We start from the raw sequence: 18,677 nt of genomic DNA on the forward strand, positions 1-18,677 counted from the left end.
GCCCTGGTGTCAGCCTTCCACCATGGTCTGTCTGACCCCATCAAAGACAGTCTGGCTTCTATCGGATGCACAAGTGACCTCGAAACACTGATCTCACATTCTACTCGTCTGGACAACAGGATGAGAGAACGCCGCCAAGTACTGAGCCTCCCCGGCATCCCTGCCTCTACCTGGAGCCCGTCTACCTCCTCCAGTGACTGTCCAGAACCCATGCAAGTGGGCCGTACTTGCCTCTCCGCATCTGAGAGGGAGCGCAGAAGGAGGGACAAGTGCTGCATCTACTGTGGCAAGCCTGGTCACTTCCGAGCATCATGTCCTGAACTCTCGGGAAAAGGACCGCCCCGTCCAGCCGAGGGAGGGTTGTGATGGGGCCTACCCTCTCTCCCGGACTCCCTGGCCAAGGAATCTACATCCCGGTCTCCATCTCCTGGGGTGAGTCCGTCCACTCTTGTCAAGCGTTGTTAGACTCAGGGGCGGCTGGAAACTTTATGGATATTCACTTCGCCCAAAGTATCAATGTCCCAACTGCACCTCTTGAAGTCCCACTGTCTGTGTCTGCTCTGGATGGCCAAGCGTTAGGTGATGGAAGAGTCACCCAAGTAACTTCTCCAGTCTTCCTCCAGTCTCAAGGTCACAAGGAAGAAATATCCCTGCACCTGATTCCTTCACCTGAGTTCCCAGTTATTCTAGGTCTCCCTTGGCTTACCCGCCACAACCCTCGTATAGACTGGGTCACTAGCCAGGTTGTGGAGTGGGGTCCTGCTTGCTATGCCTCTTGTCTGCTCTCTAGCTCTCCTGTGTCTCCTGCCGAGCCTCCTGATCTCACCAAGTTATCTCAAGTTCCCACAGAGTACTGGGATCTTAAGGAAGTTTTCAGCAAGAGCAGGGCTGCCATTCTTCCTCCGCACCGTGCCTACGACTGTGCCATCGACTTGCTCCCTGGGACTACCCCTCCTGGTGGCAGACTGTTTTCCCTCTCTCAGCCAGAATGCAAGGCCATGGAGGAATACCTCAAAGACGCCCTGGTCTCTGGGTTCATTCGACCCTCCACCTCACCCGCTGGTGCCGGCTTCTTCTTTGTCGGCAAGAAGGATGGGGGGCTCCAACCATGTATTGACTACAGGGGCCTGAACAAGATCACTGTGCACAACCGATATCCCCTTCCGCTGATGTCCACAGCATTCGACCTGCTCCAAGGCACCACCATCTTCACCAAGTTGGACCTACGGAACGCATACCACCTCATCCGTATCCGACAGGGAGACGAGTGGAAGACTGCCTTCAACACCCCATCTGGGCACTACGAATACCAGGTGATGCCCTTCGGACTCACCAACGCACAAGCTGTTTTTCAGGCCCTAATCAACGATGTCTTGAGGGACATGATTAACCTGTACATTTTTGTCTACCTCGACGACATCCTTATCTTTTCCAAGACCATGCAGGAGCACCGCCACCATGTCCGCCAGGTTCTCCAGAGGCTGCTACAGAACAATCTGTTCGCCAAGGCCCAGAAATGCGAATTTCATGTTCCCGAGGTCTCCTTTCTGGGTTTTATTGTACGGACAGGCCGACTCCAAATGGACCCAGCCAAGACCCTGGCCGTCCGGGACTGGCCCACTCCCAAGTCCATCAAAGAGGTTCAGCGGTTCTTAGGATTTGCTAACTTCTACCGCAAATTTATCAGGAACTTTAGTTCTGTAGCAGCACCCATGTCGGACCTCACCAAAGGGACAAGTGGATCTTATGTCTGGTCTCCTCAGGCAGAAAAGGCGTTCAAAGACCTCAAGGACCGCTTCTGCACGGCACCCATTCTGGTCCTCCCGGACACCTCCCAACCATTCATCGTGGAGGTGGACGCCTCAAACAGTGGTGTCGGCGCGGTGCTCTCTCAACGTTCGGAAGGAAAGCTGCACCCCTGCGCTTACTTCTCCCACCGCCTGAGTCCTGCGGAGTCCCGGTACGATGTGGGGGATCGAGAACTGCTAGCGGTCAAACTGGCCCTTGAGGAGTGGAGGCACTGGCTGGAGGGAGCGCAACATCCATTCCTGGTTTGGACGGACCACAAGAACCTGGAGTACCTCCAGCAAGCCAAGAGACTGAACCCACGACAGGCTAGGTGGGCCCTGTTTTTCAGTTGGTTTGACTTCATCCTATCGTACCGCCCCGGCTCCAAGAACACCAAACCTGACGCACTGTCCAGGCTGTTCTCTGACACTAACAGGGAGAGTGAAGTCGGGCCTATCATCCCTATATCCCGGATTGTGGCTCCTGTCCGCTGGGGTATTGAGGAGACCGTTCGACAAGCTCAATGCCGGGACCCTGATCCTGGGACAGGGCCACCGGGCCTCCTGTACGTCCCTCGTCAAGTCCGGGCCAAGGTTCTCCAGTGGGGTCACTCTTCCCCTCTCACCGCCCACCCGGGAGCTCGGAGGACCCTGGACTTCCTGAAAAGACGCTTCTGGTGGCCTAACATGGAGAAGGAAGTGAGGTTATTCATCCTGTCCTGTGAGGTCTGCACCAGAACCAAGAACCCGCGACAGTGTCCCCAGGGTCTCCTGCATCCTCTGCCTATTCCCCGGCATCCCTGGTCCCACGTGGTGGTCGACTTCATCACGGGTCTCCCTGAGTCTCAAGGTAACACTGTCATATTGGCCATAGTGGACAGATTCTCCAAGGCCTGCCGCTTTATTCCACTGTGCAAACTCCCCTCTGCCCTTGACACTGCTAAATTGTTGTTCACTCATGTCTTCCGAGTTTTTGGTCTCCCTCAGGACATTGTCTCTGACCGGGGGCCCCAGTTCTCCTCCCGAGTATGGCATGGCTTCTGCAAGAGCATCGGGGCCACTGCCAGCCTCTCCTCTGGGTTCCACCCCCAGTCCAACGGCCAGATGGAGAGGCTCAACCAGGACCTGGAAACCACCCTGCGAGGCCTGGCTATGGATAACCCGACATCGTGGAGCACCTGGCTGCCATGGGCAGAGTACGCCCACAACACCCTGCAGTCATCGGCCACCAAGCTGTCGCCGTTCCAGTGCCAATTCAGGTTCCAGCCACCTCTGTTCCCGGACCAGGAGGAGGACGCTGGGGTGCCCTCGGTCAACCATTATGTGAGACGGTGTCGCAAGACCTGGAGCAAGGTCAGGAGGACACTCATCCAGACCTCCAGTACCAACCAGACTCAGGCCAACCGCCATAGGAGACCTGCCCACACTTTCCGCCCTGGGCAGCAGGTTTGGCTATCCACCAAGGACCTTCCGCTGTGGGTGGAGAACCGCAAGCTTGCTCCTCGCTACATTGGCCCCTTCAAGGTTGTACGCAGAGTTAACCCTGTCTCCTACCGGCTCCAGTTACCACGTACGCTAAGGATCAACCCCACATTCCATGTTTCCCTGTTGCGGCCCGTACTGACGTCCACGTATGCCCCTGCCCCTAGGAACCCCCCGCCCCCCCGCATCTTCCAGGGTCAGACTGTGTTCACCGTGCGCCGCCTGCTGGACTCCCGCCGGGTTCGCGGGGGCCTCCAATATCTTGTGGACTGGGAGGGCTATGGCCCTGAGGAGCGCTGCTGGGTCCCAGCTCGGGACATACTCAATAAAGAACTTTGTCGGGACTTCCATTCGGCCCATCCTGATCGTCCTGGGAACGTCAGGAGACGCTCCTGGGGGGGGGGGGGGGGGGGTCCTGTTAGGAATTGGACAGTGTTGGACCTCTAGAGGTCACCACTGTGTTCTGTGTTTTGTTTTTGTCTTATTGCCTGTTTCCTGCCCAGCCCTGTCCTTAATTAGTTTGTGTATAAATACCCCTCTGTGTGTTCCCTTGTCACGGAGTCTTTTTCCTATGTTATGCTGTTAGTGCTAGTTCCCTCTGTCTCATCTACCTTGCCTGTGTCTTTGTATTCTTGGTTTTTGCTTCTTTCTTTTGGACTTTGTGGATTTTGTTTTTGACCTTTTTGATCTTCTGAGCATTTGAGTTTTTGCCTTTTTTCTTATTTGGATTTTGGACTTTGTACCTTTTGGATATTTTTATTTTTGGTTTATCTTCTGAGCTTTGGATTATTCTTTTTGTTTTTTCCCTTAGATTGTACATAGTGTAAATAAACTGTTTTTGATATCTTTCTACTTCCGCCTCATGCCTCTGCACTTGAGTCATTCCCCTGGTGGCCTAGTGGGGGTTTGTTGGATTATCACACCAGTGAACCAGGTTTGAATCCCAGCAAAACCCTAACATCGTCACAGCCTTTTCTGGCTTCGACCAGTAGCAAACTGAGGCATTTCAGGGAGGTGGGTCAACCACGCGCTTTGCGAAATGGTTGGGCTTAATATCTATGCCAGACCAATGCTCGCAGAGCTTTGAAGTTGCATTAGCCAGACTATGTGAGAGCAGCAGTGACAAATGTTTTGCATTATATTCGTGGCTGGTCTTGTTTCCTCTCAGAGTTCAGTATGGTCATGGCTCTTGGGAAGAAGTTGTTTTTCATTCTGGTTGTCCTTGTTTTAATACATCTGTAGCGCCTCCCAGAAGGAAGCAGCTCAAACAGCTAGGAGGCAGGATGTGAATTGTCCTTGATGATGCTCCGAGCTCTGCTGATGCACCAGGTGGTTTATGTGTCCGTCAGGGAGGGGAGAGGGCAGCCGACAATCCTCTGCGCTGCTGTGACTGTCCTCTGATGCCTCCCTCTGTCTGCAGCAGTGCAGCTCCCGTACCAGGTGGACAAGCAGTATGTCAGCAAGCTTTCAATGGAGGAGCGGTAGAAAGCCAGCAGCAGCTTCTGGTCTAGGTTGTTCTTCCTGAGGACTCTCAGGAAGTGTACACGCTGCTGAGCCTTCTTTATAACAGCTGAGATGTTGATTGTCCAGGAGAGGTCGTCAGAGATCTGGACTCCCAGGAATCTGAAATCATGAACCCTCTCCACACACTCGCTGTTGATGTAGAGGGGGAGTGTAGCGAGTTTACCGTGTGGGTGGAGCACAGAAGACAGCAGGACAGAGATCAGGATTAAATAGTGCGCTTTTATTCCCGCACTTTTCAGTCGGGCATACACACAACACACTGAGATTCACACACACACTCGTGAATCTCCTCTTGGCGAGCTCCCCTCCGCTCTCACTCTCCCTCCTTAAATAGGGCGCATTTTACTGGGGAGAACACACACACAAACACAGGTTAATTACACTCAGGTGAAGCGATTCTGCCACTTACCTTCCCCAACTCCACCCTCCTGTCACAGACCGGCGCTTGACCACGCCCCTGCTGCCACAGGGAGATGGTCACTTTTCTTCCTCCTGAAGTTCACAATGATCTCCTTTGCCCCCCCCCCCCCCCCCCCCCCCCGCTGATGGGGAAAAAAGTCCAATATATCATTATTTGTTGATATTATATTATGGTGCTCTGTGTTGTTCTCATTTATGTATTTAACAACAGTATCAAAATACTTGAAATAAATGCACATTAGTCATGAACAATGGTAACTACTCTCTTTTGTGTTATTTTTGACAGAAGTAAAATTCATACATGAACAAATTTTGGCTAGTTGATTTTCTGTTTGGCTAGTTACTTTGGAAGGTAACTAGTCTGGCTTGCTGGTGAAAAAATATACGAATTTCGAGCCCTGGGTGTAGAGACAGTATAGGAGGGGGCTCAGCATGCAGCCCTGTGGTGAACCGGTGCTCAGTGTACGTGTGGAGGAAAGGTGGGGGCCAAGTCTCACAGTCTGGGGCCTGTTGGTCAAAAAGTCCTTAATGCAGGTGCATATGAGAGGGGGGAGGCCTAAAATGTCCAGCTTTGTGATCATAGTGTCCGGGATGATCGTATTAAATGCCAAGCTGTAGTCTACGAAGAGCATTCTTGCATAGCTCTGCTGCTGTTCCAGGTGGCTCAACACAGCATGCAGAGCTATGGCGATGGCGTCCTCCGTAGATCTGTTCGCCCGGTATGCGAACTGGTGGGAGTCAAGTGTGGAGGGGAGACAGTCTTTGATGTGCTGGAGAACCAGTCTCTCAAAGCACTTCATAATTACCGGGGTGAGAGCAACAGGGCAGTAGTCATTGAGGCTGGTTGTGGTTGACTGTTTTGGGATGGGAATTATTATGGCTGACTTCAGACAGGTAGGGATGACTGCTTGGGCCAGCGAGAGGTTGAAGATCCTGCAGAGGATGTAGGACAGCTGGTGGGCACATGCTCTGAGCACCTTGCCACGTACTCCATCTGAACCGGCAGCCTTCCTGGGATTCACTGCCTGGAGTACACGCCTCACCTCCTGCTCTTCTACAATGAGTGGAGGGGTGCTGGGATCTGATGGGGGTGGGGGCAGGGCTAGAGCAAGTGAGTGTCACTGCGGAGATTCGAAGCGAGCAAAGAAGCAATTGAGCTCCTCTGCCAGCAACTTACTCGGGACTCCTGATGTCATATCACCGCCTCTGAAGTTGGTGATGTTCTGTATGCTCTGCCACACCTCTCGTGGTCTGTTGCTAGCGAGATGGGACTCTATCTTCCTCTTATAGTCCGCTTTGGCTTTTTTAATCCCTTTCTTCAGGTCAGCTCGAGTCATGCTGTAAAGGACTCTGTCACCTGACCTGAAGGCAGTGTTGCGGGCCTTGAGGAGTGAGCGAACCTGGCTGGTCATCCAGGGTTTCTGATTTGGAAAAACCTGGATGGTTTTGTCCACAGATACAGTTCCCATACAGAACCTGATGTAGTCCAAAACTGTCTCTGTGAACGTTTCCAGGTCCTGATGTTCAAATAGGTCCCAGTCTGTGTGTTGAAGGCAGTCCTGGAGTTCGCTGAGTGCATTCTCAGGCCAAGTTGTTACAGTCTTTGTGGTGGGCCTGGATCTGCATCTGAGGGGGATGTATGCAGGGATGAGCAGCAGGGAAAGATGGTCTGACTGTCCAAGGTGGGGGAGAGGCATGGCTCTGTAACCGTGTTTGATGTTGGAGTACACACGATCAAGAGTACTTTCCCCTCTTGTTGAGCACCTCACGTGCTGGTGAAACTTCGGGAGTACAGTCTTAAGATTGGTCTTATTAAAATCTCCAGCTATAATGTGAATGCCATCAGGGTGGACCCACTGCTGTTCATTGATGGCGTTCAGCAGGAGAGAGAGCGCCGCACTAGCGTTAGCATCTGGCGGGATGTAAACAGCGGTGACAATCACTATGGTTATGTCTCTCGGGAGAAAATAAGGCCAACATCTTACAGACATGTACTCAATGTTGGGAGAGCAGTGCTTCACTATAATACTGCTGTTGTTGCACCAGTCCTCATGCACATAAATACAGAGCCCCCCCACCTCTACTTTTGCCGGAGTCCTCAGTCCTATCCCAGTGGTGCAGGGAGTGGCCAACTAGCTGCACGCTAGCATCAGGGATCTTTAGGTTCAGCCAGGTCTCTGTAATAATGAGGGCACAGCAGTCTCAAATGTAGCAATTTCCCCCAAGTTGTAGTTCCAGATCCTCCATCTTGTGGGTGAGAGATCTGGCGTTGGTGAGATATAGGCTTGGCAGGGGTGGCTTGTGCAGTTGGTTCCTTAGCCTTAGCAGGAGGCCGGACCTGCGACCTCACTTCTGGTTCCTCTCCCTCCTTCGCCTACGCCGCTTCCCAGACCCGACAACAAACCACGGAGAATCCGGTGGTCTTGCTAGCTCATCTGGGATGTTGTGGCTGAATTGAAATTCCCTCAAAATGGCAATCTTATGTCAGTAGCCAATATCTACGAGGCCCTGGCAACTGTAGTGGTGTACCGCCAAAGTGAAAATACACAAAGTCCACAAACAAACATACAAAAAATGTAAAAAAACACACTGAAGGGGAGAGCCGTTAGCCACTGCATCTAAGCGCACCGCCATCTTGAATCAAGATATCACTTCTGATTTTGATAGTTTCTTTGAAAATTTGGACATTCCCTCACTCGATCAACCAGCTGCGGAAGAGTTAGAGGGGCCAATTACTATCACTGAACTTAATACGGCTTCATCATCTCTGCAAAATGGGAAAAGCCCTGGGCCAGATGGCTTTCCTTCCAAATTTTTCAAAAAGTTTTGGCACAAGCTTGCCCCTTTGTTATTGGATATGTTCAATGAATCATTTGAATCTGGCCACCTTCCCCAAACTCTCAATCAAGCCTCCATTTCCCCTCTCCTAAAAAAAGGCAAGGACCTGTTAGCCTGCACCTCTTATCGTCCAATAAGTTTATTGAATGTTGATTTTAAATTGTTATCCAAACTATTAGCATTACGTCTGTAATCCATCCTCCCTTCCATCGTTTCCTTGGGGTTCATTTGAAATAGGCACTCCTTCTCTAACCTTAGACGTTTGTTCAATGTACTTTACAATGTCTCCTCTTCTGACACCCACGAAGCTGCGATATCATTAGACGCCGAAAATGCATTTGACAGAGTTGAGTGGGATTACCTCTTCTATGTCTTGGAGAAATTTGGTTTGAAGAATAGTTTTATTTCATGGATTAAGTTGCTTTATTCAGCCCCACAAGCCTCAATCAGGACGAATAATATCCACTCAGAATATTTTCGCCTATATCGCTCTACTAGACAGGGTTGCCCTTTGATCCCTTATTATTAGTGATGCAGTGCCTAGGCACGCATAATTAGTCATGCAGTGCCTAGGCACGCATAACTATTGTTCTTCTGTGTGTTTCTTCTTCTTATTATAGAAGGAGAGGAGTACCTAGAAATTTCGATTTCGAATAACCCAATAACCGTACATTGCACACAGACAAACAATATATCAAAACATGCGGCTCGATCGGACTCGCTATGCTATTACTTTGTTCATCAAAGTATGATTTTTTTCGCGATGTAGTCGCGAAAAAATCACGCAAAATTTCCCATTCATTTTCTATGGAATTAATTGAAAAAATAGCACTCTTTCGAACATCCGCTGCTCTGGCATGCTTTCACCTAGAGACATGATTCAAACTTTAAAACGTAGACAAACTTCTCCTGTGTGGATCTGGCATTCAACTTTTTTGCTAGGTTCTATACTTTTGGATCAGTCCCAGCTCAAACACCATGTGGGTACCTGGAGAAAATCAGGCTTTATAATGGGTGTCTATTGCGTTACACACCAGTGGAGCTCAGGAATTTAGAGTGTAGGCAGCCTGAAAAAAAAGCTCAAACTTTCTCATTCAAACTGTGATTTCAGCCACAATTCTCACTCTACACACATAATTTTCTCAAAAGTAGTAGCCACACTTGTCCTGATTCACACAATGTGTCTACCTACACGATAGGATTTACAGTTTTTGAATGAGAAGCCTGAAAGTAAGGAGAGGACAGGCGCGCTTCCCAATAGACTCCCATTATAAACATGGCAGAAAAGTCACTTGTTTTTAACTCGCTCTAGTGTCCCCATTTTTTACACTACAGACAAAAATTTACATCAATGTGTTCAGGAGACCCTTCTGGCACTCAATGTGAAAGAATTTTGTGAATATCTCCTTCCGTTTTCGTGTATATCCCCATTGTTTGGAGGGTGCCCTCTGAGGAAAAACTGCCCTTTTTGTGTGCTTCTCTGTGTCTCTGCTCGCAGCGCGTGGGTGGGGGAGGGGATGCTCGCTCTCACACACACACAGGAGGGAGGAGCTGCTCCCTCTCAGAGAGACACAGGCTTGTAGCTTCATGGCAAGTCACACAGTCACACAGTACAGCTCAGCTCCTGCAACTTTGACTGCTACGCGCACTGCATCACTCTCACAATTTCCCACAAGGGAATTGTCGTCTCTAATTCGCAATCGCTATTGAACCTCTCTCGATAGCCCTTCGGTCCAACCACCTTATTACAGGCATATTTAGAAATGATATTCAGCTGAGAGTTTCCCTTTATGCAGATGACCTACTTTTATATGTTTCCAATCTGCCTGTCTCAGTTCCCGCTGCTCTTGCCACTTTTCATTCATTTGGTCAAATTTCTGGATATAAATTAAATTTAAACAAAAGCGAGATATTTCCCATTAACCCCGCTGCTAAGAAGTATCCCCTGGAAAACTTTCCCTTTAAAGTTGCTCAACATAGTTTTGTATATCTTGGTATTTATCTTACACACAAATCTGAAGACCTCTACAAAGCTAACTTTGCCCCCCTATTGACCCGAATCCAGAAAGACTTTGAACGATGGTCTCTGCTTAATATGTCTTTGATTGCACATGTCAACTCTGTTAAAATGAACGTACTCCCAAGACTCTCCTACCTGTTCCAGTGCATACCACTCTTCCTCCCTCAGTCTTTTTTCCATAAACTAGATAGCCTGATCTCTGAATTTATCTGGAACCAGAAGGTTCCTAGGCTGTGCAAACAATATTTGCAAAGGCCAAAGCCACTGGGAGGGCTGGCCCTGCCAAATTTTAGGTTCTATTATTGGGCCACCAATATCAGGATTCTTAAGCACTGGCTTCAATATGAGGCTTTTGATCCTCCCCCAGCATGGCTGGTTATGGAGGCAAGTTCAGCAAAACCAGTGACTTTGAAAGACCTAGTGCACTCCCCTATCCACTCCTCCACTTTTCCCTACACCAAGAATGTGATTGTTAAGGCCTCACTTAGGATTTGGGTCCAGTTTAAGCGCCACTTTGGTCTACAGACATACTCTATTTATGCACCACTAGCGGCTAACCATGCTTTTCCTCCTTCCCTCATAGACAGTGTTTTCTTAAGGTGGATGAATCTTGGTATTCATAACTTCAAAGACCTGTATATTGATAATGTTTTTGCTTCTTTTCAGCAACTTTTAGTTAAATTCTCACTTCCTAAGCAGCACTTCTTTAGATATTTACAAGTCCGCAGTTTTGTTCAGGGCACATTCCCTAGCTTTCCTAATTTACCCTCTGACTCTGCTTTGGATGGCTTCCTGATGCCAATTCCTACTCTTAAAGGCTCTATCTCATATATCTATAATCAAATTAGTCTTTTACGTTCAGAGCTCCTAGGCTTAATAAAGTCACTCTGGGAGGAGGACCTGGGGGTGGAGATATCAGAGGAAGTCTGGACAGAGATTTTGAGATGGGTACATCTCATCTCATCTCATTATCTCTAGCCGCTTTATCCTTCTACAGGGTCGCAGGCAAGCTGGAGCCTATCCCAGCTGACTACGGGCGAAAGGCGGGGTACACCCTGGACAAGTCGCCAGGTCATCACAGGGCTGACACATAGACACAGACAACCATTCACACTCACATTCACACCTACGGTCAATTTAGAGTCACCAGTTAACCTAACCTGCATGTCTTTGGACTGTGGGGGAAACCGGAGCACCCGGAGGAAACCCACGCGGACACAGGGAGAACATGCAAACTCCACACAGAAAGGCCCTCGCCGGCCCCGGGGCTCGAACCCAGGACCTTCTTGCTGTGAGGCGACAGTGCTAACCACTACACTACCGTGCCGCCGAGATGGGTACATAAATCTTCTATTTGCGCTAGACACAATCTTATTCAGTGTAAAGTTGTACACTCTACCTATTACACTAAGGCTCGACTGGCTAAAATTTATGATGGTGTAATTCCAACTTGTGATAGGTGTCAGCAATCTCCTGCAAACCTTATACATATGTTCTGGCATTGTCCATCTCTACATAATTATTGGGATGAGATTTTTAATACCCTGTCAGAGGTAGTTGGGGAAAAAATAAAACCAAATTCTCTGAGTGCACTGTTTGGGGTTGCCCCCCCCCCCTTCCCTTTCTAAGTCCAAAAAGGATGTACTTGCTTTTGCTACCTTGCTAGCCAGAAGATTAATTGTAATTAATTGGAAATCAACGATTCCGCCCAGTCACACCCACTGGATTAGATACGCCCTTTATTTTCTGAAGTTGGAGAAAATTAGACTATCTTTGACTGGCTTTCCAGCCCATTTCTAAAATGGCGACTGTAACTAAAAAAAGGAAAGTCGACAGCGAGGGCCACCGCTTCCAGGACAAGTGGAAATTGGAATATTTTTTCACTGAAATACGAAACAACTGTGTCTGCCTAATTTGCCAAGAGACTGTGGCTGTTTTCAAAGAATTCAATATCAAGAGGCACTACCAGACGAAACATGCTAACTATGACAAGCTAACTGGGAACGAACGTGGTGAAAAATTGAAGCAACTGGAAGCTGTTTTAATGGCACAGCAGTGCTTTTTCACAAGAACCCACGAGTCAAATGAAAATGCCACAAAGGCGAGCTACGAGGTGGCAACGCTGATTGCCAAACACTGCAAACCTTTTACTAAGGGTGAATTTATCAAAGACTGCGTGATGAAAATGGTGGAGAAAATTTGTCCTGAGAAGAAGCAAAAGTTTGCCAATGTTTGCCTGGCTCGTAACACTGTGGTACAGAGAATTGAAAATGTTTCATCTGATATTAAGAGACAGAGGCAAAAGGAGTGGAGTTTGACTTTTTTTCGTTAGCCTGCGACGAAAGCACAGATGCATTTGGCACTGCTCAGTTACTGATTTTTTTGAGAGGAGTGGACAATGAAATGAGCGTGAGTGAAGAGCTACTTGACCTCCAGAGCCTTAAGGACCAAACAAGAGGAACAAATTTATTTGTTTCTGTTTGTTCTGCCGTAGATGACATGAAACTACCGTGGAATAAAGTCACTGGGATTATTACAGATGGCGCACCTGCCATGGCTGGCGAGCGAAGTGGATTATCAACCCTAGTCTGTAACAAAGTCAGCGAAGAAGGAGGCAAAGCTATAAAACTCCACTGTATTATTCACCAACAAGTTCTCTGTGCCAAACATCTGAAATATGATCATGTTATGAAACCAGTGATAAAGGCTATTAATTATATTCGCTCCAGAGCCCTGTGCCACCGCCAGTTTCAATAGTTTCTACTCAACATCCAAGCTGAATACAGAGATGTTGTGTATCACAACGATGCAAGATGGCTCAGTTGGGGTCTGCACTGCAGTGCTTCTACTCTCTTAGGAAAGAAATCGGACAATTCTTGGCAAAAAAGGGATAACCGATGCCAGAACTATCTGATTTTGTTTGGCTGGCTGATTTTGGATTTTTAGTTGACATAGCACGACATCTGAACGTGCTGAACACGAGCCTTCAGGGGAAAAATGAAGTGGTAAGCCAACTGTATTCACATATCAAAGCCTTTGGGACCAAGCTGCAACTTTTCCAAAGGCACCTGTCACAAACACAACCCAATACCACACATTTCCCATTGCTGCAGGAAATAATGACCAGTTTTCCAGAGAACAATATCAGTGCGCAAATGAGGAGGTATGCAGCAGACATCTCATCTCTGGCTGAGGAGTTTCAACAGCGCTTTCAGGATTTTGCAGCTATTGAAAAGGAGATCACACTTTTTCCCTCTCCTTTCTCCGTGGTTCCTGATAATGCTCCAGACCACCTGCAGCTGGAGCTCATTGAGCTGCAGTGTGATGCCGAGTGTCACAGTCGGCACCAACAGCTCCCTCTTGTCAACTTTTACTGCCAGCTGGATAAAGGCAGGTTCCAAGAGATTCGAACATTTGCTAAGAAAATGCTGAGCTTGTTTGGCTTGACATACTTGTGCAAGAAGCCGTTCTCGGTTATGAACCTTAACAAGAACCACGTGAGGACAAGATTAAGTGACTCTCACCTGCATGACATCTTGCGCATCAAAAGCACTGTCTTTGAGCCAGACCTGGCCTATTTACTGCAGTCGAGATCTCAGTATCAAGGCCTCTGCATGCTCGTGCAACAAGGCTTTCGCAGATAGCTTTTCGCAGACAGTTGTAATTTATTGTTGAGCAGGAGTAATAGGCGTGCACGATGTTATTAACCGGCACAACGCAAGGGGGCGCGAAGTCGCTAGGAGTAGTTGGTGGGTGTGGTTAGTGGAGTGTTTATCCTCCGGTTACTTATAATGACTAGAACTTTTTTTTTTTATAATGACTAGAACTGGAGTCGTATAGATGTACGTACTTCCTCAATCAACTGCTCTTCATGCTGCTCCATCTTCGCTCGTGTTTTTAAAAATGCCGGTCGTGAAAATAAAACAAACCGGGAAAGTAGGGAAGCGGAAGTGCGTGTACAGCGGATGTAGAGTGGACCAATCAGAGCCCTCTTGTCTGCGGCGCTGTCTGCGAGGCTTCTGCGGTGGTCACAATTTTTGGGAGGTGCGCGCAGAGCGTCTGCGAAGGTGGGGGGGGCTACGCAGACACTGTCTGCGACGCTATCTGCGAGGACTGGGTTGTCAGCATAAATTGGCCTTCACCCTTTACATTAGTGCAGGCAAGTTATTTGTTTAGTCTTCTGAGGTGAATACATTCTAAAATCTCAGTGAATTGATATTTTTTGTGATGATCAAAACCACAGTTTTGAATATGCATGGAGTCTTTTCAATCCGTATATCATTTGTTCTTTCGTTTTTCAATTGACAAATAAACCGGGTCTCGTAAACCCGACAAATTAAATATTAAATCCAAATTCGGTCTAGCAGCACGTTTTTCCATTACGTATTTTTGATCCGAGTCTAAAATTGAAATAATGAAAAACACAGCCTTTTTCATTTTTGATATCCGATTCAAAATCAAATAACATATTTTCGTTTTTTGATTTTTGATTGTCAATTGAAAAACGAAAGAACGAGTGATAAACGGATTCATATGGCCCTCAATGTTTTTCTCAATGTACTTCTGAATAAAATAACTGTTAGTGTTATTTTCCTGTTCACATGTTTTGAATTTAGAAGTTTACAATGAGCATTTAATAGTGAATAATATGTAATGTTTCAAATGAACCTAGATATGTTTAATCTTCCCGAAAGTTTTTTTTCAAGTCAGACTTTTTCTTCATTTTATGTAGTCTTCAAATATGAAAGGCAAAGTGATTTTGGTAAAAACTTGTTGAGATTTATTTGTTTTCTATGTGAAGAAATGAAAAGTATGCCATTTGCAATAAAAATTTCATTAAATAGTTCATTTACATTTAATGTTAATGGTTCAAAGAATGTCAGGCTGAATGGTCGGCCCCCACACATTTTCACCTCACCAAATCTGGCCCTCTTTGCAAAAAGTTTGGACACCCCTGAACTAAACATTTCCGATAACTGTTGATCAGTCCTGCACACCGGCTTAGAGGAATTTTAGCCCATTCCTCCATACAGAACATCTTCAACTCTGGGATGTTGGTGGGTTTCCTCACATGAACTGCTTGCTTCAGGTCCTTCCACAACATTTAGATTGGATTAAGGTCAGGACTTTGACTTGGTCATTCCAAAACATTAACTTTATTCTTCTTTAACCATTCTTTGGTAGAACGACTTGTGTGCTTAGGGTCGTTGTCTTGCTGCATGACCCACCTTCTCTTGAGATTCAGTTCATGGACAGATGTCCTGACATTTTCCTTTAGAATTCACTGGTACAATTCAGAATTAATTGTTCCATCAATGATGGCAAGCCATCCTGGCCCAGATACAGCAAAACAGGCACAAACCATGATACTACCACCACCATGTTTCACAGATGGGATAAGGTTCTTACTCTGGAATGCAGTGTTTTCCTTTCTACAAACATAATGCCTCTCATTTAAACCAAAAAGTTCTATTTTGGTCTCATCTGTCCACAAAACATTTTTCCAATAGTCTTCTGGCTTGTCCACGGGATCTTTAGCAAACTGCAGACGAGCAGCAATATTCTTTTTGGAGAGCAATGGCTTTCTCCTTGCAACCCTGCCATGCACACCATTGTTGTTCACTGTTCTTCTGATGGTGGACTCATGAATATTAACATAACCAATGTGAGTGAGGCCTTCAGTTGCTTAGAAGTTACCCTGGGATCCTTTGTGACCTTGCTGACTATTACATGCCTTGCTCTTGGAGTGATCTTTGTTGGTCGACCACTCCTGGGGAGGGTAACAATGGTCTTGAATTTCCTCCATTTGTACACAATCTGTCTGACTGTGGATTGGTGGAGTCCAAATTCTTTAGAGATGGTTTTGTAACCTTTTCCAGTCTGATGAGCATCAACAACGCTTTTTCTGAGGTCCTCAAAAATCTCCTTTGTTTGTGCCATGATACACTTCCACAAACATGTGTTGTGAAGATTAGACTTTGATAGATCCCTGTTCAGGGTGCCCACTCACACTTGATTGTTATCCCATTGATTGAAAACACCTGACTCTAATTTCACCTTCAAATTAACTGCTAATCCTAAAGGTTCACATACTTTTGCCACTCACAGATATGTAATATTGGATCATTTTCCTCAATAAATAAATGACCAAGTATAATATATAATAATATTTTTGTCTCATTTGTTTAGCTGGGTTCTCTTTATCTACTTTTAGGACTTGTGTGAAAATCTGATGATGTTTTAGGTCATATTTATGCAGAAATATGGAAAATTCTAAAGGGTTCACAAACTTTCAAACACCACTGTACAACACTGGCAAGTCTTCAACATTTAAGCAGAAGTGAATGAATATACACAATATTTTTGGCTTGATATATGCTGCTGACAACTTCCTTTTACCAGAAGCCCCAACAGTTTCTCGGTTTGCTTGTCATTTAACTTTTTATTTTTGTTTGTGTGAGTGCACTACCTTGAGTCATGCAATGAGAGAGGGATCCTTTGTAATTTAGAAAATTCTTTAGACAGGACCTGCTGAGTGATGTCATCTTCCCATGACAGGCCTGGGGGAGCATAATAGGCCACATAGTTATGACATATAAATGCTTTATTTTAATCTTACTGCTCAATGTAATATGTTCCCTTTGTGAATTCTGTTTTCTCTTAAGTATTCCTCTTCATTCTGGCCCAGGGAATCACTTGAACATTAGCTCTGGTGTATAAATATGTGTTAATATTGACTAAAATTGAACTTAAAGAGAATACTACACTCAAATCTTTATCACTATCAACATTCTGGAACATAATCTGCCTGATGGAATAGTTGAAATGAATGTACTTGCACATTGGATTTTTTTTTAATTGGATTTTTTTTTTTAATTACCTAATTTTTCTCCCAGTTTTAATCACTGCCACCCACTTGCTCTCCCCCATCATAAGACAGCTACCAGCCATAAGAGGGTGAAGGCTAGCACATGCTTCCTTCTCTGAGGGACATAAAGCCAGCCACCACCTCTTCAAAGTGCTGTTTAGGTTACCTCACATGGCAGCCAAACACTCTGAGGAAGCCCTACTCTGTATACATAAGCTCACAAACTCCTAGAATTGGTTAGTGTTGCTCTAATTGTCAGAAGAGAGAATACTGTCATTCTTAACATCCAGAGACTAGGGCCAGTTATGCTTTCTTGGACTCCCAACCACAAATGGGTGTGGCACCATTAGGGATTACAAATCACAATCTCCCAACAATAGAGCAAACACGTTTCTGTTGCACCTCTTGGGACTTCCCACATGGGAAATTTTAATGCATTATTTAAAAGGAATTAATTGGCCTATGGGTCATTTTTTTAAATCTCCTGTACCCTAGGTGAATGCACTCAAGAAAGTCCAGAGTAATAGTGTTCTAATAAGCTATAATACAGAATTGTCTTCAAGAAAGAATAAGGGATGATTATTAGTCAGCTATCAGTCAGCAAGATTCCAAGATAGGTGGAGGAGCATGTGAAAGGATCTTTATCTCATTCTCTTGGGCACACTGACACCTTATCATATGACTGCATATCATGAGAGTAGTCATTGAGCTGGTACATACCTCGAAGTGAAAGTTTCAGGAGTACTGTACGAAATTTCTGTAGGGTTGCTGGTGTGATATCATATGTGTATACATCCTCTCCCATCATCGTCTGACAATGGCCAAACATGCCATCTGCAAAACAATGAATGTCATGTATGAATGCACAACAACCTGCCAAAAAGTGAAGTGGTTTTGCAGACACTGGTTAGGAATATGGCATGCATAACATACTGTGTAGGCACATCATCTAAATCCTGATTAAGATGAAGTCAGACTTCTGTCCTGGATAGGTGTGTCAGTAACAGCACAGAGAACACAAGGTCAGAGCGTCATCCAAACATGGCCGCTTTGAACTACAACACCCAAGAACCACGGCACCCTCTGTCACCTGACTATTAATCTCACCACCTGCAGATCATGTCACAATCAACCACTCACCTATATAAGCCCTACTCTCCAACCAGCCCATTGCGAGGTATCATTTGGTGTTCTTTCCCACTCATATCAAGCCGTTTGATTTCTGATAGCTTTTCCAGTTTCTTGACCTAGTTTCCGTTTCGTCTTGACCTCGTCTTTTCGCTCGTTCTATGCTGCCCTGTTTGTTGATCGCCTGACCCACGCTAGTTTACTGACATTGCTTCCTGCATGCCAATTTGGATACCTCTGACAGTTTGCACAACCCCAGTCTCCTGCATCTGTAAGTGCCTGCATTCTGTCAGGATACTTTGCCACAGCATGGATGCCGCAGAGGAGGCAAAGCAAACTGTTCTCAACGTGCAATAATGCCTGTTTGGGGAAGATTAGCAGATGCTGTGCAACCTAAACACCAGGATGGCTCAGCTTGCTGCTGTTGTGACGCAGACCCTCCCATCACATGTCCCCACTCCTCCCACAGCCACTCATTCTGCTACCAGAAAAATTTTAGGGCAAGGTTTCTCAATGCAGAGGATTTCTCCTCCAATGCTCCCTGTATTTCACCTCACTTTCTGGAATCTCTGAAGATCAGAAGATTGCCAAGTTTATCTCCTTCCTCACA

At 46.4% G+C, this 18,677-nt stretch overlaps 1 protein-coding gene across 1 annotated transcript in view; it reads right to left on the reverse strand.

The window, feature by feature from the left end:
• Positions 1–18,677, reverse strand: part of slco5a1b (solute carrier organic anion transporter family member 5A1b) — a 136,175-nt gene that overhangs the window by 77,164 nt on the left and 40,334 nt on the right. The window contains exons 3-4 of the mRNA XM_060905291.1: positions 17,660–17,773; positions 16,541–16,631 (exon numbers count right to left, since the gene is read on the reverse strand). Coding sequence (XP_060761274.1) covers positions 16,541–16,631; positions 17,660–17,773 — 205 coding nt within the window. The remainder of the gene's footprint in view (positions 1–16,540; positions 16,632–17,659; positions 17,774–18,677) is intronic.

The sequence above is a fragment of the Neoarius graeffei genome, chromosome 23 (genome assembly GCF_027579695.1).
Source record: "Neoarius graeffei isolate fNeoGra1 chromosome 23, fNeoGra1.pri, whole genome shotgun sequence".
Lineage (NCBI taxonomy): Eukaryota > Metazoa > Chordata > Actinopteri > Siluriformes > Ariidae > Neoarius > Neoarius graeffei.